The 23,487-nt window shown below is 47.7% G+C and overlaps 3 protein-coding genes across 10 annotated transcripts in view; 1 reads left to right on the top strand and 2 right to left on the bottom strand.

Annotated features, from left to right (window-relative positions):
* Positions 1-1,439: 1,439 nt before the first annotated feature.
* On the bottom strand, positions 1,440-2,370 carry LOC131584357 (hemoglobin subunit alpha-D). Its single transcript, XM_058849389.1, has 3 exons — positions 2,213-2,370; positions 1,895-2,099; positions 1,440-1,618 (listed from the first exon to the last, which is right to left on the bottom strand). The coding sequence occupies exons 1-3, from the start codon at positions 2,302-2,304 to the stop codon at positions 1,490-1,492; spliced, it is 426 nt and encodes a 141-aa protein (XP_058705372.1). The 5' UTR covers positions 2,305-2,370; the 3' UTR covers positions 1,440-1,489.
* Positions 2,371-3,321: 951 nt separating this feature from the next.
* LOC131584356 (hemoglobin subunit pi) lies at positions 3,322-7,241 on the bottom strand. The gene is made up of 3 exons (XM_058849387.1): positions 6,555-7,241; positions 5,419-5,623; positions 3,322-4,877 (listed from the first exon to the last, which is right to left on the bottom strand). The coding sequence occupies exons 1-3, from the start codon at positions 6,647-6,649 to the stop codon at positions 4,749-4,751; spliced, it is 429 nt and encodes a 142-aa protein (XP_058705370.1). The 5' UTR covers positions 6,650-7,241; the 3' UTR covers positions 3,322-4,748.
* A 4,677-nt stretch (positions 7,242-11,918) lies between these two features.
* Positions 11,919-23,487, top strand: part of NPRL3 (NPR3 like, GATOR1 complex subunit) — a 41,327-nt gene continuing 29,758 nt past the window's right edge. For 3 of the 8 annotated variants that reach the window (XM_058849369.1, XM_058849371.1, XM_058849372.1), the window contains exons 1-4: positions 11,947-12,105; positions 13,540-13,609; positions 18,498-18,536; positions 21,958-22,087. In XM_058849369.1, the coding sequence (XP_058705352.1) occupies positions 11,988-12,105; positions 13,540-13,609; positions 18,498-18,536; positions 21,958-22,087 (357 nt within the window). In that variant the 5' untranslated portion in view covers positions 11,947-11,987. Of the gene's footprint in view, positions 12,106-13,539; positions 13,610-18,497; positions 18,537-20,922; positions 21,376-21,957; positions 22,088-23,487 lie in introns of those variants that run through there. The other 5 variants (XM_058849373.1, XM_058849375.1, XM_058849376.1 and 2 more) reach the window with 5 other exon arrangements.

Below are 23,487 nucleotides of genomic sequence, written 5' to 3' on the forward strand. Positions count from 1 at the left end.
TGTGTTTGTTAGCAGAGCCCGGAGCTCCCCTGCCCCAGCCCTCTCTCCTGCGCTGTCTGTGCTGGCCCTGCTGCCCTGGGGCACTGGGGGACCCTGACTTCTGGCCAGGGAGGACACGGGGCACAGCCACAGGATCAGCACCGGGCCCTGCTGCAAGCGCTTTGGGAAGATACGAGGGGCCACAGTGGTCTGTGGTGAGCCCTGTGTGCTCCAAATGATGAGATGAAGGTGAGGAATGCAACGAGGGCAAGGAAGATGAGGGTGGTGAGGAAGATGAGGAGGGTGAGGGGGTTTGCAGAGCTCTCAGCAGGTTCGGCAGGTGGCGCAGAGCAGCACTGACAGTTCACACCCGTGTTTCCCCCATGGCTGAGGTTCTTATCATTTGTGTTTGGGGGAGATTAGCTCGGTCTGGCACCGCTTCAGAGTGGGGAGGGAGGGTCGGGGGGGCTGATTTTCTGGGAAGCAGCAGCAGGGCAGTGTCTGCTGCATGTCTGTGCAAGGGGGGAGCTGCCAAGGCAGCAGAGCCCTTCAAACTGGTGTCACAAAAACAAAATGCACACGAGCACAGTGGGATGTGGACTGGGATGTTTGAGGATGGAGCAGAAGCGCTGTGGGTTCACCTGCAGGAGCAGGGTCTGCCATGTCTGTGAGCAAGCAGGGTCCCTGCATGCCCCCACCTGCCTCCTGCCCGCACCTGGACACTCAGGCACCTCTCTCCTGCAGGATCTCATCTCCTCCCTCTGGTGTCACAGCACAGAGCAAACTCAGGGCTAGTTTAGTATCTCATAGCCCACTACCTGTGATCACTGATTTTTAAAAAATTCAGGCTCCAAAGTCCTGAAACCAGTGTCCCTATGCTGGATTGCAGATTTGCCTGTCCTATTCCTACCCTGCCCAGGTCCCAGGGGAAGAGCAGACACGTGGGGCATGTTTGGAGGTTCTTCCCTGGCAGTTGACTGGGGTTTGTGGCTCAGGAGCCTGAGTCCCAGAACAGTCTTTGTGCTTAATGGTCTGTGGTGGACTTTTTTCACTCCATGAATTCTCAGATTGCTTCTGGAGCTCATGCAAGCACTTAGCTCCCACAGCACTCCTAAGGAAGTCCTAGAAAGCCATCTTGATAGATGGAGACAGGCAGGATTTATCCTACACCCCCATCACCCCCCAGGAATCCTTCAAGGGAATGCGAGGATCACATTTGTCTTGGTGCACCCTTGGCCCAGCTCCCTGGAGGGATGCAGGCACAGCTCCATTCCCTGGGTCCTGCTATCAGCTGTATCCCGTGCTGGGGAGGGTTGGAAGCAAGCAGGACCCCGGGGGACACCCAGGGAGTCCAGGGCTGGTGCTGCCCTTCCCATGACACATCTGTCACCCCTCTCTCCAGCAGGAGCCACACTCCAGCCCACCCCAGCCCCCAGCCCCAGCACAAACGGACACGTTACTGCAGCAAAAGAGTCTTTTTTATTGATGGCACACAGGCACGGCTGACAGCTCATCTGTACTTCTCAGCCAGCACGCTGGCCACGGCAGACATGAACTTGTCGACGGCAGAGTGCACCTCGGGGCTGTACTCCTTACCCAGGCGGGTAGCCAGCACCACCTGCAAGCACTGCGCCAGGAACTGCAAGGAAAAGTGGGGCTTAGCACAGCCACTACAGCCCCCATGTCCCCCTCCCACTCCCTGTCCCTGTCCCACACCCCCTGCACCCCATTCCCTGCACCCCAACCCCGATCCTCCTCCCCCATCCACTGTCCTTCATCTCCCGGCCTCCACCCTGATCCCTGTCCCCCATTCCCTGTCCCTCAGTCTCAATTCCCCATCCCCTGTTCCCTGTCCCCCCATTCTGACCCCTGTCCCCAAACTCTGCCCCATTCCCCATCCCTATCCCCCGCCTGCCTTGAAGTTGACGGGGTCCACACGCAGGTTGTAGGCGTGCAGGTTGCTCAGCTCAGACATAGCCTGGCTGAGGTTGTCGATGTTCTTGATGGCATTGGTCAGGGCAACCACCACTTTCTTGCCATGGCCACGGATCTGGTCAGAGCCTTGTGACATGTCAAAGTGGGGGAAGTAGGTCTTGGTCGGGGGGTAGGCGTGGAACATCCTGGGGGAGTGGGACAGTCAGTGGTGCTGACCCCAGCCAGACCCACCACATTGGCCCCTCCGTGGGGCTCCCACCCCTTGTCCCCCTCTCCCATGGGGTCCCCAGGCCTGTACCTCCACAGGGTCTCGGCTCCGATATCCTCCTCGGCGCCACCCAACTTTCCCCAGATCTGCTGGATCAGCTTCTTGTCCTCGGCGGTCAGCATGGTGGCGGCTGGAAGAGTGGGCAGGGGTTGGTGGCAGCAGCACCCGCAGGGACGCCTCTTATAGCTGCTGGTACCTCCACCCAGCCTTATCTTATCACACTGAGGGGTGAGGGGATGGCCGGGCCCTGGGAGCGGCTGCAGCGCTGCCTTGGGGGGCCCCGCATACCTCGGGGGGGCCCTGCCCTAAGGAGGCCCCTGGAGGGCCTGGCTGCCTGTCCTGCCCCACTGCACCAGCCCAACACCAGAATGGGGCAGGGGGCAGCACCTTACCAGGCTGGTACCTTACCCCTGGGCATGCCCCATGGGTACTGCAGCCTTGTCCACCCTGGCTGGCATGTCCTCAAACCTCCTGTTGTGATCTGTCATTCCCCACAGATGGACCAGGGTCCTCCTTGGCTCTGAGGGTGTTGAGGTAGGTCCCACAAGTGTCTCATGTCCCCTCCAGACTTTGGCACCCTTCTCTGCCCCAAGAGCCCCAGGGCCTCTGAGTAGGAGCCATGAATAAGGCCTTCCAGAAAAACCCAGACAGGGAACAACCTCCCCTTTGGGTTCATGGTCTTCCCAAAGTCAATCCTGTGATGCTTGTCAGTTCTGGACTCCTTCCCTTCTTCCCACCCCAAAGTGTGCTCCTGCTTCTCCCCATAAATGCTGGGAAATCCTGCAGGGTGCATGGTGGCTGATCATACAGTAGCAGAATTTTATAATAATAGAATTATTAATGTTGGAAAAGGTGTCTGGGATCATTGAGCCCAACCATTCCCCCAGCGCTGCCAAGGCCACCACTTAATCAGGTCCCCAGGAGCCACATCTACACATCTGCTAAATCCCTCCAGGGACAGGCACTCCACCACTGCCCTGTACAGATTGTGCCAGTGCCTGACAATGCTTTCAGTGAAGAAATTTTTCCTAATATCCAAGCTAAGGCTCTCCTGGCACAACTTGAGGCCATTTCCTTCTCTCACATCCTTCTCTCAGCCTCTGCAGGAAGGAGTTGGTGCAAACACGGGGTAAGGTGTACCTTACACACCAGATGCTGCCCTAGCACAGAAGACATGGATTTAAACTTCCAGGTTACCCGACATCCATGGATGCAGAATGCTTTAAAAGCTGTTGTGGTGACATGTTTAGAGCCATTTGGTGGCCTGAGAGCTTTCACATCACCCTTCTCCCTCTTGTGCAAGCACAGTCCCTAAATTCCATGGATGAGATGAGGACTGCCACTTGCAGTGCTGGCTCAGGCTGGCCATCAGAGCAGGCTGAAGGCTTTGCACACACTGTTTCATGCCAGAAGTCTCTGAGACAGGAGCTGACATGGTGCTGTGCTTCAGGCTGTTGGTCAAACTGGCCCCAGTAACAGGCTGATGTTCCAGATTTTGTTGAGCAGTCTTTGCACAGCATCAAGACTGTGTCTGCTTCTCACTCTGCCCCCACCCAGGGAATAGATTTTGAGGTGCTGGGAGACAGCACAGCCAGGCAGATAGGCTAATCAGAGGTACTTCATACCATGTAACACCATTCTCAGCAATCAAAGGGAAAAGAAGGGGTTTGAGGGAGTTTTAGGGCGGTTCCCCATTGTTTTTGCTCATGAACTGGCTGAACATCAGCCTCCTCATGGCATATGGTGAGTGATTGTCTTTGCATCCCCTGTTTTGTTTTCTTCTCTGTGCTTCCACTTAGTCTTCACTTACTAAACAATTATTTCTGTTTATTTGTTTGATCTTGACTCCCCCAATTTTTCTTGCCTTTATCCTCCTTTGCCCTTCACCTCATCCCATTGCAGGGAGGGGGGGAGGTGAGTGGGCAGCTGGGGTGCAGTGGCTGCACAGTGGAGTTAACCCAAAGAAGAAACACATCAGATACCACGTCCATACCCCATGGAGAGAGGCACGAGAGGACAATACCCTGTACTGCAATGCAGGTGTGGTTCCCAACAGGCTGGAATGGGATTTGGATAGGTCAGGCAAAAACCTGGGTCCCTTCAGTGTCCTAGCAGGGTAAAAGACTCTTTCCTGGTCAGCCTGGAAACAGACTGTGGTGGATATACCTTGGTGAGCAGCTGCTGTCACAGGGCTCCAGCCCATTCTGTTCAATGCTATGTTGCTCCCACTGAATGTTATGTTGTCCCCACCGAACTGGCATATGAATTAGTATGAGTTCATTAGTATATGAATTAGTATATGAGTTTATAAAGTCTAGTATTTCCCCCTCCATATTTTGTAGACATTTCAAAACACCCCTGCCTGAACAGTCAGGTGTGGGCAGAACACATTGAGATGAAAGCACAGAGATCATAGCTCACATTTGAATTATTTATTGGGTTTTGAAGATGACTGAGCTCCTGCAGCAGGGATTTAAAGAGCTGCTCAGGAAGAGGTGATACATCAGAGCCTGTGGCAGCAGGGCTGGGCTGTGGATGGGCATCCCTCACCCTCTTTTGAGGTCATTTATCTGTACTTCTCTGTCAGAACAGATGAAACACTGGCCAGGAACTTGTCCCACGCAGCATGAACTTCTGGGGTGAAGTCACTGGGATAGCGGGCAGCCACGGAGCACAGGATACAGTGGGAAAGCAGCTGTAAGGGAAAGCAGCATGAAATCCATCACAATGAGTACCAGGTATCAGTGTAGGGGTCTGCAGTGGACCTTGGGCCCAGCATGCTCGGGGGTGACAGCTACGTGTCCCAAGCAGGCAGTGCTGCTGCCTGAGATGGGAGTGAAGAAGCACAGTTGTCTTTTGTATAGGGCAAAAGGCACTGCTTGATCCCACTCCCTCCTCCATGTGCCCTTCCTTCCTCAAGTGCAACAAAATGGGACTGTTTATTATTTATTAAAACTTTGTTCAAGACAGGTGATGTTGCTTGATGTATGAGGCAGATTCATGAATTACAGCAGAAACAGCAGAGATTTGAGTCTGTCTAACACAAACCACGGGAGCCCCCATAGTAGTTCTTTGCCTCCACTGGCCCAAAACTTTGATTAAAAGACCCAATCTCAGGTTAAAAATCATAGGAGAAACAGGCTGAGCAGCAGTCAGGGATCAAGCTGCCATTAGCCCACATGACCTGTGGTCTCTAATTCTGTGATGGCAGTTTCCACCCCTGTGTGCTCACTCACCTTGAAGTTGACAGGGTCCACCCTGAGGATGTAAGCATGCAGCTCGCTGAGCTTGGCCAAAGCCCCTCGGATGTTATCAATGTGCTTCACAGCTTCCCCGATGGCGTTCATGACTTTGGAGCCGTGGCCACGGAGCTGAGCTGAGCCTTGGCTCAGATCGAAGTGAGGGAAGTAAGTTTTTGTCGGGGGGTAGCTGAAGAAAAGCCTGGAGGAGAACATGAGGAAGAGGGTGAGCAGTAGAAATGGTGTGAGGTGGTGAAACCTCAGAACAAGTGCAGTGTAAACCTTCTGCAGCATGTGCAGATTAGACAGCAGGTTTATCTGTAGGTACTAGAGAAGAATTAAAAATTATTTAAAACTTAATGTAGTTTTAGGTTTGTTTTTTTTTTGTTTTGTTTTTAATAAATAAAACCCCCAACTTGTCACCAAATTTCCTGTATTATATTATAACCAAGTTTCCAGGACCTTCAAACTGAAATGAACAAACCAGAATTGATATGAATGGTACTCAGAATCCTGAAAGGAGGATCACAATACTTTATGCTGAGCTGTAAAGAGCATTTAAATCACTTTGAATAACAAGAATTTCTGATAATTTCCAGACCCTTTTATGCCAGCTTGCTTAATTGGTATGGACTTTGAATTATTGTGCCATGCTTCATGCAGGGGGTCCAGCTGTCTTGTTTCCTAACAGTTTGTTACTTACCAACTGGAACAATGAAACCTGAGCATCCAGTGAATTTAGTGGATAGCTATTCTCTAAATGCATAAAAACTGTAAGAGAAAGTGCATCACTTGTACAATAAACCACTTCAAGTTTACCCCCTAACAGGGATAATGGTGTTTAGGACACCGAGTATGAATGACTTTTGCATTCCTCACCAGTGCCTCTGGCAATGAATTCTTCTGTATGGCTATAAGGAGAAAAAAATCCTATTAAATTGTTTAAAAAATCATGGTTTACTGCTAGACTGTGAAGCATTTAGCAGCACAGATATAACTCCTGAAGATTACATATCAAACAGCACAACTCTTCATCAAGTCTTCCTCGTCCCAGCCTGCTCTTGCTCACCTAAATTCTACATGAGATGCATCCCAATAGCAAAGCCCTCTTTGGAGGCCTGCTGGGGCCTTACCTCTCCAGTGATTCTGCCCCAATGGCATCAGCTTGGGCGGCCACCTTGGCCCAGATGGTGACCACGGCGGCTTTCTCGGCTTGGGTCAGCGTCATTGTGCAGGAGGTGCTGGCTCTGTCCCCTTGCAGTGACCGCTCAGAGAGGTTTGGACTCACCACCCTGGCAGCCCTGGTTATAAAGGGGAAGGGGGGAGCAGAGCTTGGTGCCTGTCCACACTCATTGGTCACTCCAGAGGGCCGCTCATGGAGTGGGGGACGCTTATCTCCCGAGAAGCAATGGCTACTTCAGCAAGGGTCAGCACACTGCCCTCCTTGCCTGCCGGCCTTATCAGCTTCTTGCTTCTTAACCTAACGGCTGTGTGGTCCAAAGAAATTGTCTGGACACATATTGATACATGAACAGAGAGAAAATGCTGCAAAATTCCATTGATGAAGCACTAAGCCACATCTGTAAGCTGAGGAGCATGTGGACTCCAGCATACTAAGGAGCTTGGAGAGGAATCTGCATTTTGTCCCTTGGTTCACAGATGTGAGCACAAGGCTCTGGGCCTTTCTGACCCAGCCACTTCCAATATATGTGGCTGCACCATGTGCAGTATTTCACATAAAATGCTTTGTAGGTAGTGGTAGGACTGGCTGGGAGATCTGTAGTGTAGTTCAGAGGAGAAATGAAATCCTGATTTTTTAAAAAGTAAGTGCAGATTTTGCCATTTCCTTCAGGACTTAAATTTTCTAGCCTCTTGCAAAGAATTAGGGACTCACTTTACAATTGCTGCCTGTAACAGTACTGATAGGAAGGATTACTTTGGATACAGGAATAGAGTCTGTGAAACTGAGTATGGTGCTAGAAAAATGTGTGTGTGAGAAAGCCCAGTCAGATTTCTTTTTTGTAATTCTCAGACTGCACACCTTTGATTTCTAACTGTGTGATCTTATTGTTAATTGTCCCCTGCACTGTAAAATAGCCCTCAGCACTCCAGTTAGTGCTGGCTGTGTTGTGCTATGTGCTGGACATGCATAGGAGCTCCTGGTCCCACAACAGATGGCAGGTAAGGACCAAACAAGCAAAATGAAGACCAGCACAGGTCTGTAATCACAGATAAGTGGGCAAAGTGTCAAAGAAATACCCTACTGGAGACAGTTGCTGCAGAACCTCTGAGAGTAAATATACTGCCAGCACATAAAGCAGAGGTAAATCTGTTTGCCATGCTGATAAACTACAGCAGCCTTGACATCACCACTGAGAGCTTGCAGCTGTGCACAGAGCACTGGCTGGTACAGCCAGAGGGGTCAGATAATGTTCTCTGCCCAAGCAGCCCTGCACACTTGTGTGTCTCAGCCAGAGATGTCTGCATTTGACAGCAGCACTGCCCACTGCCACAGAGGGTGTTCCCCAGCCAAGCTCTTCCTGCTAAAGGGAAATCCCTTCTAGGGATGAAATGATCCTTGGGTCATGTCCAGCCTATGGATACCTGTACCAAAGCACAGGTGTCACACAGGAGCGTGCACTGGCCTTGGAGCTCCTAAGGAGCCACAGGGAGCTGTGCTGCTGCAAAGGCGCTGGGTTTGAGGTGGCACCCACATGTGTGTGTGTGTATGGCAGGGTTCTCCTCTGTGCTGTCGCACAGGGATAAGTCTTTCCTCTCTGGGCAGACTCCACTGCCTGGAGGAGTTGATCCATACTCTACAAAGAGACACAAAGATACTTTCCTGGGGCTGTGCCTCTGCCACTGCATCCTGGGCTCAGGTGGGAATGGACCAGTGGTAGGGTCAGAACCAGGGATGAGGTCAGACAGCAACTTCTGGATCCTCTGGTGTCCCCACTTTGCTGGGGCAAGTGGCACTTGCAGAAGGACTCCGACCCACCCCTTATACTCTGCACTGGGCTCTGGTTTAAGCTTCTCTGCATGCCATCTGTCACACAAATTAGAATAAACCTTGGGCTTTCCCAAAAGGTAGGCACAAAGCACTTGGGGCCTCTGAGTCTGCAAGCCTGGCTGGGTTTGGGGATCCTGAATTATCATATCCTCTGTGGAGGCCAACAACTCCTCTGGAATTTAGTTTCAGATTGTGTTCAGTGCCAAAGCTCCTCCTCAGTCCTTCTGACTGTGGGCTGGGTAATTTACTCACTTTAAGAGGGGATATAAAAGCAGACTCACCTGAGACCCAAGGAGGACAATTGCTTTACTATAGGGAGTATTATCAGAGGGCTCTTTGTATACCTTCCCTTTGATAGTGCCATACACATCCTCTGAAAACTCAGAGCCCACTCTGGCTACACAGATGCAGAGCAGTGCAATCCCCAGTTCAAAGTGTCACTGACAGCATAGGCAGAGCCAGGGCATGGACAACATGGTATTCAGTTCATACAACTTAAATGGATGGCAGTTCCAAGAGAGGCTGTATTCATCATTCCTTGCTACACACATTTTCAAAACTTGCAGTTTTCCCATTGAAAATTTGCTTTGAAAATATAGATGCTGCTGTGAAATATCCATTTACAGAATGGCTTTGTCTCCTCCCCAAAGTGCTGCCTCTTACACGACGCATTGCATGGCAGTGCTCCAAGATCTCCTCAGTGAGAGTGCTTTTAATCAGGGGTTACTCAACCAAGCTGTGACCCAGATAAACACAGGGATAAGGCACAGACCATCAGCACTCCTTCCTATTCTGCGTAACCTGGGCACTCCTCCTCCGTGACTGCAGGATTAAGATTTGTGTGCACACAGAGGGATGTCTGCACAGGAGGATTCATCATCACTGAAATCATGATGGAATTTTAATTCCTTTTCTGAGAGTTACTCCTGTACTATCACAGAAACCAGAGCAGCCAAAAGGTGACAGTGCTGGAAGGACTTCATTGATCATTCAGGATCAGGGCTGTGATGGGGATTGTTGTGGGAACTCCTCAGGAACAAGCTTGGTGGGAGAAGTCTGATCCTCAACACAGTGTGACATGGAAAATGACTGCCTCCAGCTTTGCATGAACCTCTGAGCCAAATTCCTCATCCCAGGGCTGCAGCTACCCACGGGGTAGTGAGACAAGGGGGTCCTGGCCTCAGGAATGCAAAGAGCTGGACACAACGTGATTGCTGCTGTTCCTGTGTCACAGGGCCAGCAGTGAAGACATGTCCTCTGGGAAACCCCACCAAGCCTGCCTTCCTCTCTTGCTGCTGCTTCTCATGATGATCCACACCCCCACTGCAGAATGTCCATGGGCAGGTCACGAATCTTTGTCAGGAAATCACCAAAGGGGATTTTTTTTTTTTTTTTTTTAATTAATGTAGGTCTTTTTAAATCCAAAATCTGTTCCAAAAGCCAGCCACCAGGGTTTCTCATTTTAAACAGCAGAAGCAGGCAACAGACCTGTTAGCTAATTGTAAAGGCAGGACTCTAATTTCCAACAGCCCTGATTGTAAATCAGATTGAATGGCATCACTGTGAGATCAGGGGTAACTTTCCCCATGGGCCTGTATTATCCACTGGAATTGCCCTGCCCTCAAGTAGAATTCTGTGCATCTGCTTTAACTCTGAAATATTTGAGGCATATTAAATTTTTAAAGTATGAAAAGTGGAGTCTAAATCTTGGCTTCACTCTTTAATTTCCTACTAGGGCTTGAAGAACGTGCAATCATTGCTTTAAATGACAAGGCAAACTACAGCTAAATGTCCAAGAGCTGGGAATGACAGATAGACCTATAATTTATTATTTAAGAAAGTAAAATTATATTTTGAGGCAGACACACTGAAATTTTAACGTGACAACCCAGTGCTGGTGTACCAGGAGTGCTCTGCTGTGATAACATGACTGGTCTTTAATCATCCCAGGACAACTCTCTCCCCTCAGCATCACCTTCTCTTGCTCAATAATTATCGCTGGCCTTGTGCAGAATGGCCCTGCAGATTACACCCTGCTGGGGCTGCTCATCTCCCTCTTCAGCCACCCACTTCTGTCCCATGTCCCTGGGGGGACTGCAGAGCAAAACCCAGAGTGGGGATATCTCAGAGTGCCCAAGCATCTGAGCAATGCAGTGAAATACAGAAAATTTGCATAAAACCCCAGGGCATCCTCAAATATAATGACTGATAACTTCTGATCTCAGTTAAACAAAAAAAAATACAAAGGCACCAAGACTGCTACCAGGGGAGTAATGTCACCCTTCCAAATCCAGAGGCAGGAGTAAAATCACAGGAACCATAGGCAGGGTGTATCAGAACTGTGAACATGAGCAACAAGCCCAAGCCAGCCTTTCCATGAGCACGGGGAGCCCACAGGTCTGATTTCCACAGCTGCCCCCCTGCAGCCACCCTGGTATTACAGAATTGTTAAGGTTGGAAAAGCTCTCTGCAATCATCTAGTCCAACCATTAAACCACCACTAAACCATGTCCCAAAGTGCCACATCCACATGTTTATTGAATATTTCCAGGGATTATGATTCTCCCACTGCCCTGGGCAGTTGCAGTGCCTGTCCACTCTTTCCATGAGGATGATAACCTCTGGGGGTCTGGGCGTGGGGGAGATGATGAGCCCTCGCTGCTCTTTGCTACCAGCTCTCAGGAAAGTTCTGGAGTTAATGACTGAAATGTCTGGAAGCCCACAAATGACTCAAAGTGGCCAACTAACAGCATTGGGCAGTCCAGGATCCCTGTGGAGGGGTCCAGGGCTGGGGTCACCATGCACTGTCTGGGTACCAGGCTGAAATGGGGGTGCTGGGCCGTGCTGGGGACACTGGGCTGAGCTGGAAGGTGCTGCTTGCAGGCATGTGAAGCACTGGAATAAACTGGGAGTGTGTGGAACAGGGAGTGGTGTTGGGACAGTGGGATGATTGAGAAAAAGTAGGTGTCAAGTGCTGATCTGAACTGAGGGCACTGGGCTGTACTGGGAACAGGGCTGTGGGTGAGGTGCTGGTTATAATTGGAGATGTGGCTGTGTGTGAGGTGCTGGTGTGAACTGGGAGCACTGGGCTGTACTGGGAATGAGCTGTGGGGGCATGAGTTAATGGGCGGAACTGGAGGCACCGGCCTATACTGGGGATGGGGCTGTTTGTGAGGTGCTGCTCAGAACTGGGGGCGCCGGGCTGTACTGGGGATGGCGCTATGGGGTACGAGGTGCTGGTCAGAACTGGGAATACTGGGCCGCAATGGGGATGGGGCTGTATGTGAGGTGCTGGTCAGAACTGGAGGCACTGGGCTATACTGGGAACTGGCCACGGAGGTACGAGATGCCGGTCAGAACTGAGGGCACTGGGCTGCACTGGGCACGGGCCGTGGGGTCGAGGGGCAGCGGCCCCGGCCCCGGGCAGCGGCCCCGGCCCCGGGTATCAGCCGCGCTGTCCCCGCCGGGGCCGGTGGCGGCGGCCGCGCCGTGTGCCGGCGGAAGCGGAAGGCGCCGCGGCCGGGCCCTTCCTGCGGGAAGCCCGAGCCGAGCCGGCATGGGCGAGAGCACCAGTCCCATCAGCGTGATCCTGGTGAGCTCGGGCAGCCGCGGCAACAAACTGCTGTTCCGCTTCCCGTTCCAGCGCGGCGCCGAGCACCCCGCCGCGCAGGACAGTAAGTGCCGACACCGGGAGCTGCGGCTGTCCCACGCCCGCAGCAGCCTCCGCCGGGGCCTGGCATCATCCCCTGGGGGCCACACGGACCCCTCACACCCCCCGTGGGGCCCCGGAACCCCCTCACATCCTTCACACTGTCCATGGGGGCTGGCACCCCTCACACTGTCTCTGAGCACCTGGTACTCCGCACCCCTCACACTCTCTGTGGGTACCTGCCATTCCCCCCGCCACACCCTTCACACTGTCTCTCGTGTCTGTCATCCCATACACGCCCCTCACACTCTCTGTGGGTACCTGCCATTCCCCCCGCCACAGCCTCACACTGTCTCTCGTGTCTGTCATCCCACACACGCCCCTCGCACTCTCTGTGGGTACCTGCCATTCCCCCCGCCACAGCCTCACACTGTCTCTCGTGTCTGTCATCCCACACACGCCCCTCACACTCCCTGTGGGTACCTGGCACCCCTCCCTCACACTGGCCATGAGAACCTGGCACCCCTCCCAGCTCCCCATGGGACTCTGCCCCACTCAAGCCTTGCCCTGCAGGTGCCCCGGACCCCCTCCCATCTCACCTCAATTGAACCACATTCCTGCCAGGTGTCATTATCCACCTGGTGCCTTACTGCTGTCCCCGGGGCAGGTGAAGCCCGTGGGTTTTGGGAGCTGCAGAGGAAGGAGGAGGCAGGATGAGAAGGAAAGCACTGATTTTGAAGAAGGGGTTCAGTAAACACTGTAAGCTTTAACCAATAATGGGTAGACATGACAAAACTTTAGTCTGTGGTCTTGAATAGTGTGCTGGAGGAGGTTTAATTTCTCCTGGAAAACAGGACCGTGACTATTCGGGTACCAGCAGTGGTAGCACCTTTGCTTGGAGGCACACGATTTGGGACAGTGCCTGTGGCTGGACTGGGACCAGTGTCAGAGCCTAAAGGTGCTGCAGGGTGATGAAGCTGTGTGATTTGGGCTGTGTGCTAATGGCTGTGTCAGGAGAAGTTTGACTTCCCTGCTTAGGCTGTGAGTCAGTTTATGAGGAATCATCTCTAATTCCCTTTCCATTTTTATAGATAAAATCTGAAAGATTACTTGTTTTTTTTTTTTTTTTCCTTTGCTGACTGTTTCCCTGCCACCCCACTCCCACTTTTTGTCAGTAAAGGATTTCCCTTCCTGTGACTGTGGGAGCATTATAATTGTCCCAAAACCTGAGCAACAAGGAGGGAAATTACATTGGTCAGAATTTTACTTTTCACTCTTGAACTGCGAACTGTTACCTGTGTCAGTTTCTGTGAATGTTTCACTTTCTCCTCTTCATCCCCTGAAGGATAAAAATTTTCTCCTATCTTTTTTATGTTCTTTTGAGTGAGAATAGAAAAATATACAAACACACATTAAGCAGATTGTTCCTGGGTAAATTTGTCTTTATTCTTTGCTTCAGACAAGCCAAGGAGTCGATATGCTGTGAATGGTTCTGGTGACACCACAGAAGATCAAGATGGGGACTCCAGGTAGGAGGGAAAACATTTCTTCTGGCCTAAGAGGTTGAAATGGAGGAGAGACAGCCTCCTGCTCTCTTGCCTCCTACTTCCTAGGCACATTCTCTTGGACTCTATAGAAGACAACCTGGCAAAAAATGCTTTAATATCAAATTATGAGCAACTTAGTGCTTAGTAAAGAGGACTGTCTCATGGGGGAATGCTGCTGAATCTTTGTTTTCTGGGCAAGGTATAGGTCAGCTATTCTGTGATCATTAGAAAGGTAATATTACCTTTTCAAAACTAGGATTATTAATCCTTTGGTAAAATCCCACTTTTCTTTACCTGCCTACTTCTAATTGGATATATTTTTCGTTTGCCTCAACTTCTTTCCTAGCTCATGTAATAGTCATATGGAATTGCTGTGCACTAGTGAATAGCTAATTTTGTTTCTCCAGACAGAGCTGCTGTTGTGTCAGTGGAGTGACACAGTGGCTCAAAAGGAAACTGATACTTGAAGAGAGTTTTTTAAGTACAGGAAATCAGAGGGTAACGAACACACTGAAAATAGGCGGTGTTCAGCATGTATGTATAGATGGACCTTCTAATTAGTTTTTGTTGAGCATTTGAAATCTGCTGTGTGGTTCTAAATTTATCACTACTAGATACGGGAGAAATCTGGGAGAGAAAATGTTTTTTTTAGTCTGCTAGCCCATAGTTCACTTGCAGATCTTTTTTGTGATATGTAGTTTAATCTGCAGTATTAATAAAAAAGGGATAGTTGCTGCTCTTCTCTTTTATAAAAGTACTAAGGAAGTAATCATCACTTTCTCCCAACCAAAAAAAAAAGTAAGGTTGCTGTTACCTCTGTGGCAGAGAATGGTTTACCTGAAATTGAAATCACCTACATGACTGTAAACATCATCAGTTAATTTGGTTTTCCAGGACTGGGATCTTATGAAAACACATTTTGCCTGAGATCATTTCTATCTCCTGCCTCTTCTGATGCCTTTGAAACCTTCCAATGCAACCTTTGGTTGTGTGTCCAGTGAGTGCAGTATGGACAGGGCACAGCTCCAGGGGGATCAAACCATTTGTGTATTTGGGAACTGGTGACTGGCTTTTCAGACAGGGTTGTGGATGGCAAGAGGGCTCAGTGCACACATTTGCTGGTTATCCCAGGGATTTTGTTGGTGGCTGTTCAAACCCCTGGCTCTAGAATTTCCCTAGATAGATTAAGAAGATGTTGGAATGATCCCAGCTTCTGTCTGACACTGATTCTTGTTGCCTGTGCCGTTTTGGCAGGTTGGGCAAAGCACTTAATGTGTGGCTGTGTTTATTGTATGTTGCCTGTGTTGCTGAATTAGTGTGAAACAATATATGGTTACTGCAGTGATGTACGAAAAGCTTTTATCATTTCAAATGATGGTCAGGTGAGAAAACTGCTGGTGTTTTCCTGAAACCTACACTAAACAAGTATTTAGATTGTCTCATTGTAGTCATGTCCAGAACACTGGGCATGAAAGTTCATGCTTAATCTCCCGGTCAGGTATTTGTTACTAATAAAAGTTTTCAGATCTGTCTGTATCTCCCATGCATATGAAAGGGAAATAGAAGAGCAGCAGCATTTCTGTTGCTCTGAAAGCTTATTTCTTCTAGATGCTGGATATTGGACTCCAGCACACTGCTGGTGCTGCTTACATGGCTGGGCATTTGATTTCTGAAATTAAAAATCCCTTTCAAAATGGTGTTTGTTTCCAGTTTGATTGTTGAAAGCTTTTTCCCAGCAGCAGTGCAATCATCACTCCTAAGTCCCCTGCATCCCACACAACTGATGTAGCAGTTAAATGTGTCCTCTTCAGTGGTACCTGTTAGTAGAAGAACATGCTGATGCTCTTTATATACTGAATGTTGTTAATTTAAATTAGACAAGAGGAGCTTTGTTGGCAGAGTTCGTATTTTTCACTGACTGATACAGGTGGAAGAAATATTCAAGTTTTAAGTACACAGATGCTTCTTCCAGCAGAAGACAAAAGGGCATCTTCAAAACTGTGCAATGGATTGCTCCAACTTTGATTTGTATCAGGTAATTTTAGGAGTTGGTGCCTTGGAACAGAAGACATTCTAAGGGGAGATTGGACACAGAAAAGTGCAGATCCCCTGGAGGGAGGGAGATGCATTTGCCTTGTAAGCTGGGAAAGAAAGGGAGTTTAACTTTCATATGCCGTGACACCAGTATCATCACTGATTTTTTTCTCACCAACATTATGAATTTTTGCTTCAGTTTGTGTGTTTCTATTGAAGATCAGAAACTAGGAATGGAGCAACTGGTTTTGTGAGAGCCATTCCTTCAGTGGCAGCTCCATCCCTGTAAGATCCTTCAGCAGCACAGCAGTTCCCTTCCTGGACACTCAGTGCACTCAGTCCATGGAGGGAGTTCATCAGCATCAAGTCCAGTCTGTTTTCTGGTGGTGATGATTTTCTGTCTGAAATTGTCCACAATAAAAGTAATTTATGAAGTGATTTTGTATTATTTTTGGAAGACTTTGTTGAGGAAGAGTTGTAAAGAGGTTCCTTTCAATCCCTGTGTGTCAGGAGCACCCATGGGTGTTTTTGGTGGCACAGACTGAGGCTGTGGGTGGGCAGACCAGTAGGTTGAGTTGGTGGTGGTGGTGGTGTGTGGCAGGTTCAGTAATGTTGTAGGGCTGGGTTTTTCCCACTGCATGCTCAGTACAAAGGTTATTTCAGATTTATCTTGTAGCTGCAATGGTTCCTAAGAGGGTTGGTCATCCATCTTTATACTGGGTGTCTGTCTTCAATTTATTAGCAATCTAGCACCAATTGTGTCCTAGGTAAGATTTACTGTTGCTTTTTTCCCCGTGAGCTGTTTGGAACCCAGATCAATTACTTTGGAGCTGACCTTTCCTAGAGCAGTTCAGGTGGATGTATTTCTTAATACTCTTAGGAAGGACAAAATTAGATCAGTTTAGGTGCCTTAACTCCATTTCCATGTAGCATATTTGTATAGATAATTGGATTTCTTTTAGCCTCTAGGCTAAATTTCCTGGTCATTGTTCTGATTTTTGGTTTTTTAGAGACAATGGCAGGCTATTCATGATAATCCTTCCTCTGGGTTACTGGGGTGTGTTTGCCTGTATTAATTTCTGCTCAATGGAACTGTGTTTGGGTTCTCAGAATACATATTTTATTTCCTGCTGAAAGCAAGTTGAGCAGCAAAAGTGTTTGAGGTGTGTTGATCATGGCCATGCAACAAAAAGGTATTCAGAAGACTGTCACTGTCAAAACAAATTGCTTGTCAAGTGTCTCTCTTCGTTGGCTTCTCAGACTTTCATCATTTGCACTTTTCAAAAACATCCTTCATTTTCTGAATCTTCTACCAGGAATACACCCCCTCCCAATGTTTATGGACATGCCTGCCAGTTGTTTTTCTTTCCCCTGAAAGAATATGAGGCAATTACTCCTCTGAAGCCATAAGATAATGCTATGCTAAATTGGTTTGAAATAGAAGTTTTTTTTGGTAATTTTTCTGAAGGTGGTATAGCCAGCAAGCAAATATTCTAATGAGGAAGCACATATAGTAACATATGTTACAGCAGACTTTGCATTTTTAGTAGCAGAGCTGACTGACTGAAAGAATTTTAGCAAATTTTCTGTTATAAAAAACCCAAGTTACTGACAAACAAGGATTTGAATGTCTCTTTCTAACAAACAGTAGTTCTCCTGTGATAACATTTGTTTCCTCTGTCCCTCTTTCACTGGACTCCAATGTTCTTCCTTGTATTTGTTCTGAAAGGCTTCCTTTCTGTAAGCCTGTGCTTTTCCATTCATCCACCCATTCCTTGAAACACCCTTCCTGTAATATCACCCCATTGTGTAGTGTGTCATTTAGTTTCTCTAGGTTCTCTTTCCACTGAAAAGTGACTGGCAGAAATATGTGTTTTGTATTAAGTAATTGTTGGAGGTTTTCAGTTTGTCTCCTCTTTCTCCTGTGAGATAGTATAAAGCTTTTATCAGATTCATTTTTCAGTACATTTATGAAGTTGTTTCAGGAAACAAGGCTTTTTTTTATCTTGAGGGAAAAAGTGGCAGCTGACTGTTAAAATGGAAACAGGTGCTTCTGATACAAAAGTGAGTGCCAGTGCTAACAGAGTCCTGCTCTGTACATCTCTTGTAAAGAAGGGTTTGGGATTCTTTGTCTTGTATATTTTTTCAGCCTCCACTTCCTAAGCTGTGTTTATTGTCTGGGACATGGAGCAGGACAGAGAAGGACTTAATGTGTGTGCTCTGAGTCTGGCCAGCCTTGTGCCTGCTGCGTGGATCCCTGCAGGAGCAGTGGTGGCTGTGTGTGCCAGGCCCTTCACAGAATCCTGCAACAATAACCCTTGGCATCCTCTTGTCCTAAATCTTGTGGGTATGGAAGCACTAGAACCAAGTGGGAAGAGCTGTGGGTCATTTGGGGCTGCATGGGAGGTTCTTTGGTGGAAATGATAGTCTAGGAAAGAAACTGAGATTTAGAATCTGCTCTAAATCAGGCTGCAACCTCTTCTGTTTCGCTTAAGGTAAGCATGAATTTAGAAGTGCCATGGAAATCAACTCCATAAATGCTGTGTACTGTGGGAATACACATGGCAGCAGCCACTGCTAGTGCAAGGACTAAATTACCTTAGCCTGTTTTCTCCATGTTGTCAAACAGCCTGCAATATATCCCTGGAATTCACCTTCCATTAACTTTTGACTCTCCTCAACAGTTATATTTCCTTTACAGGACTTTAACCCTCAATAGTCCATCCTAGTTTTTAATATTATCTCTTTTTTTTTTCTTTTGTATTTTGTGTACTTGCCTCGTTTATTTTCTTTTGTTGTGTTTTGTTTTGTGTTTATGGCCATGTTCCCATTTCAGAGACCAATGTCCTCTAACTGATGAGCAATTGGTTTCAGGGTAAGACCAAATGTTCTAAACAATCACTTTTGTCTAGAATGGCTTTCTTTTCTCACCATCCTTTTAATTGTGCTTTTGTTTCTGGTTTCTGTTTTACACTGAATGATAAGAAAATTATATGCTAAATCACAGTGTCTGTAGGAAATGTGTTGCTAAAGGTTTTTGCCAGGATAATTACCAAGGTCCTACTAACATCTCTGTGCTTCCTGTAGGGAATCCAGAATGGGTGTGGCACTGTCCCGTCTGTGAATTGGGAAAAGCTGGGAGGTTCTGGGAATGTAACAAGTATGGCCTTGGCATTACAGTTATTCCAACAATGAGCCCTAATTCAAATTGTTTTCTGAGGAGAAATGACTTGAAAGTACAGATCAGTGAGTAAACTATTTAATCCCAGGGTAATGATGGAGAGCTCTTTAGAGGACCCAGGTTTGTGGGTGGTTGCTTGTTCCTGGTGCCCCACTCAGCTGAATGGGATGATTGCACACATAGAGGGGAAAGTGCTTAACTCCAGGCCCCAGAAGGAAAAAAAATAGTGCATCCCTAGTCCCTGCTTAACACATAAGCCTCACCTACATACTCAGATCCTGATCTAAACTACTTCAAAGAAAAATTCTTTATAAAAGCCTTGCTTTGAATTCCTGTGGCATATAAAAAGTTATGATCCATTCTTGGGGGAAGAAATGAGTTAGTGTTTGAAACTTCCCTCCTTCTCTTCAGTGTGCTGTTGCTAAGTTGTGCTCAGGAGACAAGAGGTAGAATATTTTGGACAAATCAAAGCTTTTGTTTATTGTTTATTCTTTCTGCCTGCTGAATTCCGTAGTACAGAAGAGGTTTGCTTCCCCCTGGAATTCACAATGCTCAGACTAATCTCATAAAAGGGGAAGGGTTACTACCCAACTGCAAAAGCTAATCTGCTTCTAACAAACTCTTGGGCTCTCAGAAGCCAGTGTTTTTAGGTCATCTTAACATACCCCAGAGGTGGGAAAATGTTTACTGAAATATTTACGGTAAAAGAGTTACTTTCTAAGCTGACGTCACAAATTGAAGTAATGGGAATAACACATCTGCTGTTCCTTGATTTCTCTATTGTCCTGAGGCCTATGGAATGTCAAAATTAAGTAGAGCACTGGGGATTAAAAAAACTTAGAGACCAAAAACTATTAATCCAGGCAGTCAGAGGAGAATGGGGCTGGAGTCCAGGTGACTCTTGGGAGAGCCTATGGTGACAGGAGGTGCACCTGTGTCAGGATTATCTGTCCCTAATCATATCCTCTGGCTGCAATTCCAGTACTCTCCCAGACAGAGAAGTACTAGATGTCTGTCACTTCTGCTAGTGAGAAGATTTTGAGGACTTTCCAAAATCAGCCTTTTAATCTCTTCCTCCCCAGAAAGCCACATGCAAGGTAGGGCAGACAGGGGCTGTTGGTGTCAAGAGCTGTCCTGGGAAATTGCCAGATTCCTACCTTTAGCACCACATTTATCTGTTAAAGGATCTGCTGGTGTAATTCCTTGTGGAAGTTATCAGAATGATCAGTTTTTCACCTCCCAGGTATCCTTTGCCAAGGCTGGAGGAGGGAAGGGTAACTAATTTCTTATTAGGAAGCCGACATTTTCTAGTTTGCTCTTCTTCTCCCTTCACCCCCCAAAACATATGCTCCTTTTGGATCCACTGCTATTCCCATCTTCCTGGCTCCATGAGGAGCCTATTAACGAGCAGCTGAACAGGACAAAAAGAGGAGGAGAAGCTCACTGCTGTCATGGTGACTTTTTTTCATATTTTGAATGTGATCTCCAGGGACTGGCAGTCCAGGTCCTGTTCCAGGTTGCTTTGCCCTTTCCTCCCAAACTTCCCAAGTTGTGCAGCCCAGTGGCTGAGGAGCATGGGCTCAGTGCCACAGGAGTCTCTGGCTAGTCTCTGCTTGCCATTAGCTTGGAGTTTGGAGCACAGCAGTCATGGATTTGGAAATTTGTACACAGCTGCTCCTTCCATAAACCAAACATAAGCAGTGTGCTGTGGTCAGAGTGACCTGTTTGTACAAGCACCAGGGCCTTTGGCAGTTTTGACCTGTGTGGTCCTTCATCTCCAGTATTTGTAAATAAAATAAATTCCCCATGTCCTTGAGTGCATTTGTCTTAATTTCTGTAGTACTCCATGACTCAGAGGGAAGCAGGACTAAGGTACATTAATTGCCTCTCTGGGTATGGAGGGCTCACTTGTGGCCAAGAGATAAGGTGAGCACAGCACACACCCATGCCTGCCCTCCTCTCTGAGTGATACTGGGTTATCTGGGATACCTGCCTGCTGTGGGGGGGTGGTCTGCCAGGGACACACATCCCTGGGTGTAAATACACAAAACAGAATAAACATTTTCATTCTTAAAAACCGACTCTCGTCAGAAAGTGGTTTGAAATTCATTTGCTTAAATAGGAGCCTCTGGGAAATCAGATGAGCAGAGGACTTGTTAATAACAAACCTCACACTGCTCCTATTCTAGAGCAACAAGGATACTCTAACAGCTGAGGTTCTCTTCCCTGTGGGTTTGGGCTTCACTGTCCCAGGGGACACCTTGAGGAGAACAAGTGTTGGTGGAGACCAGACCAATGTTGTGAGGCCATCAGAGAGAGCAGTTGTGGAAATCCTCCCTTGTCACACTGGATTTTTAGCTGTTTTTGCAGCAGTGGCTGTGTTTCACAGGGCAGACCCCTTGTAGAGACCTGCCCTCCAGTCTCTCAGCTGCTGCTTTGCCCCCACCAGTCCAGAGCAATTCAGTAACCCCGTGGCTGGCATTGGGCAGGGCCTGCCCTGTATGAATGTGATTTATCAAATGAGAAAGCCCAGGTGAGGCCAGGTAGCTCTTGGAAGGTTCCAGTGGTCTGCTGAGCACAGGTTGAGATCTGTTAAGTGAGGAACTTGGAATGTCACTGATGAGCTTTGGGAAAGGAAGGACAAGCACTGGTTGTGTTTCTTCTAATTGAATCAGCTCTTTCTTGCCTTCCCCTCTGCCATACTGGGTGGCTTAAAGATCTCTGTTGTGCTTGAGTGACAGGCTGTGTCAATATGTAGTTGCTTAGTGAGTTCATTAACCTGCAGCTAAATCCAGACAATGGCTAACTCCAGCTGTTTTTATATTTAAGCAAACTGCATCTAATCTTTTCAATGTATTTTGCTGAGCATGTAATTAAATGAGCATGACCCTGCAGTCTTTGTTGTGAATGCTTCGTGTTTTATAATTGTGATGATCTGAGGGATGTAATTTAGGGGTCCTTAATTTTCCATAATTGGTGGTACTCCAGGTACAGCAATCTAGTCACAATTTGCAACGCCTTAAAATCTTCGGAGTTAAATATATCTGTATTTGGAGGAATATTTTGGGGGGATGCTTTTTGAAAACTGTAATAACTTCTGTTTCTGCTCTTCAAGGTTTTCGGATGTCATCCTGGCAACAATTTTGGCTACCAAGTCAGATATGTGTGGCAAAAAGTTTGAATTGAAGATTGATAATGTTCGCTTTGTTGGCCATCCCACCTTGCTCCAGCATGCTCTCGGGCAGGTACAGTATGAGATCCCCTCTGGGGACCTGCATTCTTCACAAACTGCCTGGCTTTAGTGGGGAAACCTGGAATTCAGAATGTGCATGTTGGCTTTTGATCCTGGTTTTACTTCCTGATGCTCCAAGCTGTCTTTTGCTTACTTGTGTGTTAATGGAGTGAGTGGCAAACTGAGGGAGCTGTCAGTGATCACAGAAACTCTTCTGGTTACTGTAGGGAAGTAGTGTGAGTAAAGAGAATTAAAATTGGGCACTCCAGCTCGAAAAGCTGTTTCTCACTATTTTAGTTACTGCAAGTTAGCTTTTAGCACCTCTAATTAGTGTGGCAGTTAAAAAAACACCACAAATGGTGGTGAAAACCTTCACAAATGCTAAAAGCTGCGTCAGCCATGTTTGGCTTTTAACTTTTCCCGAGGCTGAAGGTGATCCACAAGACTTAGAGGGAACATGTAGGATGTTGAAAGAGATCTAAGGTTTTCTCGTGGACCAAGTCAGGCTGCTGTTTGCATTGAGACCTTCTTCCATGTTTTGGCCTGTTTTAGGTGCTCAGAATGAGAGCAGTTTTCTACCTGGGCTATGTAAAATGCCCTGCTTAAATCCAGGAAAGAGTTCATGTGCCTCTGTGTCCTCATATTCTGTATCCTATTACTTCTTCCTCATCAACTGTAGGAACAAACTAGGTTTTGATAATCTCTGAATCCACACTGATCCCTGTCACTGAACTGCTTTGGTTTCATTTTTCATCAAATTTGCTAAGTCATTCCTTTTTTTCAGGGGAAAAAGAAGTCTGCTTGCCAATTCTGTCCTGCTTTCTAGCTATAATTAGAGGTGGAAACAGCTTTTTGGTAACTGTTTCTTGATATTTAGAGGACCAGACTGCTTTAAACCCAGCAAGGAGCTGACCTAAAGCATCAAAAGATGCTACTTTGGGAACTCAGTTGTGAGTCTACAGGAAATGTCATGGAGGATCACCAAGACTCAGTCCTGAAAAGGTTAAACTGTTTTGGAAGACAGGATTCAAATATGTCCAAGCTGTACAAATCCATCAGCAGCCCCAGACAGGGCAAATGGTGAGCCAGGCCCAGGGTCTGTACTGGGACCTGAGACAGGACAAGGGTGGCATGTACTGGACCAAGGGTCCATCCTGGAGAGAGGCACAGCTCCAGGCCCTGGGCTGAGCTTAACTGGGGCTCCCAGCTGTGTGGCTGGGGGTGGGGGTGTGTGGGAACCCAGCTGGGACTGGCCAGGGACATTAAGACCTTTTGGTGCCCTGAAGGCTCTGACAGCAGTGGTCTGTTCTCCCTCAGATAATTTTCCTTTATTTTACTAATCTCATCTGAAAGGCCCAACTTCCTAAATGTGCTATAAATGAGGTTGAGAATTTGTATTTGCATTTTTTTCAC

This window comes from Poecile atricapillus, chromosome 14 (assembly GCF_030490865.1).
Source record: "Poecile atricapillus isolate bPoeAtr1 chromosome 14, bPoeAtr1.hap1, whole genome shotgun sequence".
In the NCBI taxonomy this organism is placed as follows: Eukaryota; Metazoa; Chordata; class Aves; order Passeriformes; family Paridae; genus Poecile; species Poecile atricapillus.

What these genes read in the sequence shown, in the direction of transcription:
- LOC131584356 (XM_058849387.1), bottom strand. Translation starts at nt 6,649, where the DNA reads ATGACGCTGACCCAAGCCGAGAAAGCCGCCGTGGTCACCATCTGGGCC. An exon ending in GGGGCAGAATCACTGGAGAG is followed by an intron (nt 5,624 to 6,554) that starts GTAAGGCCCCAG and finishes GTTCTCCTCCAG; the next exon opens with GCTTTTCTTCAGCTACCCCC. An exon ending in TGGACCCTGTCAACTTCAAG is followed by an intron (nt 4,878 to 5,418) that starts GTGAGTGAGCAC and finishes TTTCCCTTACAG; the next exon opens with CTGCTTTCCCACTGTATCCT.
- LOC131584357 (XM_058849389.1), bottom strand. Translation starts at nt 2,304, where the DNA reads ATGCTGACCGCCGAGGACAAGAAGCTGATCCAGCAGATCTGGGGAAAG. An exon ending in GGAGCCGAGACCCTGTGGAG is followed by an intron (nt 2,100 to 2,212) that starts GTACAGGCCTGG and finishes CCACTCCCCCAG; the next exon opens with GATGTTCCACGCCTACCCCC. An exon ending in TGGACCCCGTCAACTTCAAG is followed by an intron (nt 1,619 to 1,894) that starts GCAGGCGGGGGA and finishes TTTTCCTTGCAG; the next exon opens with TTCCTGGCGCAGTGCTTGCA.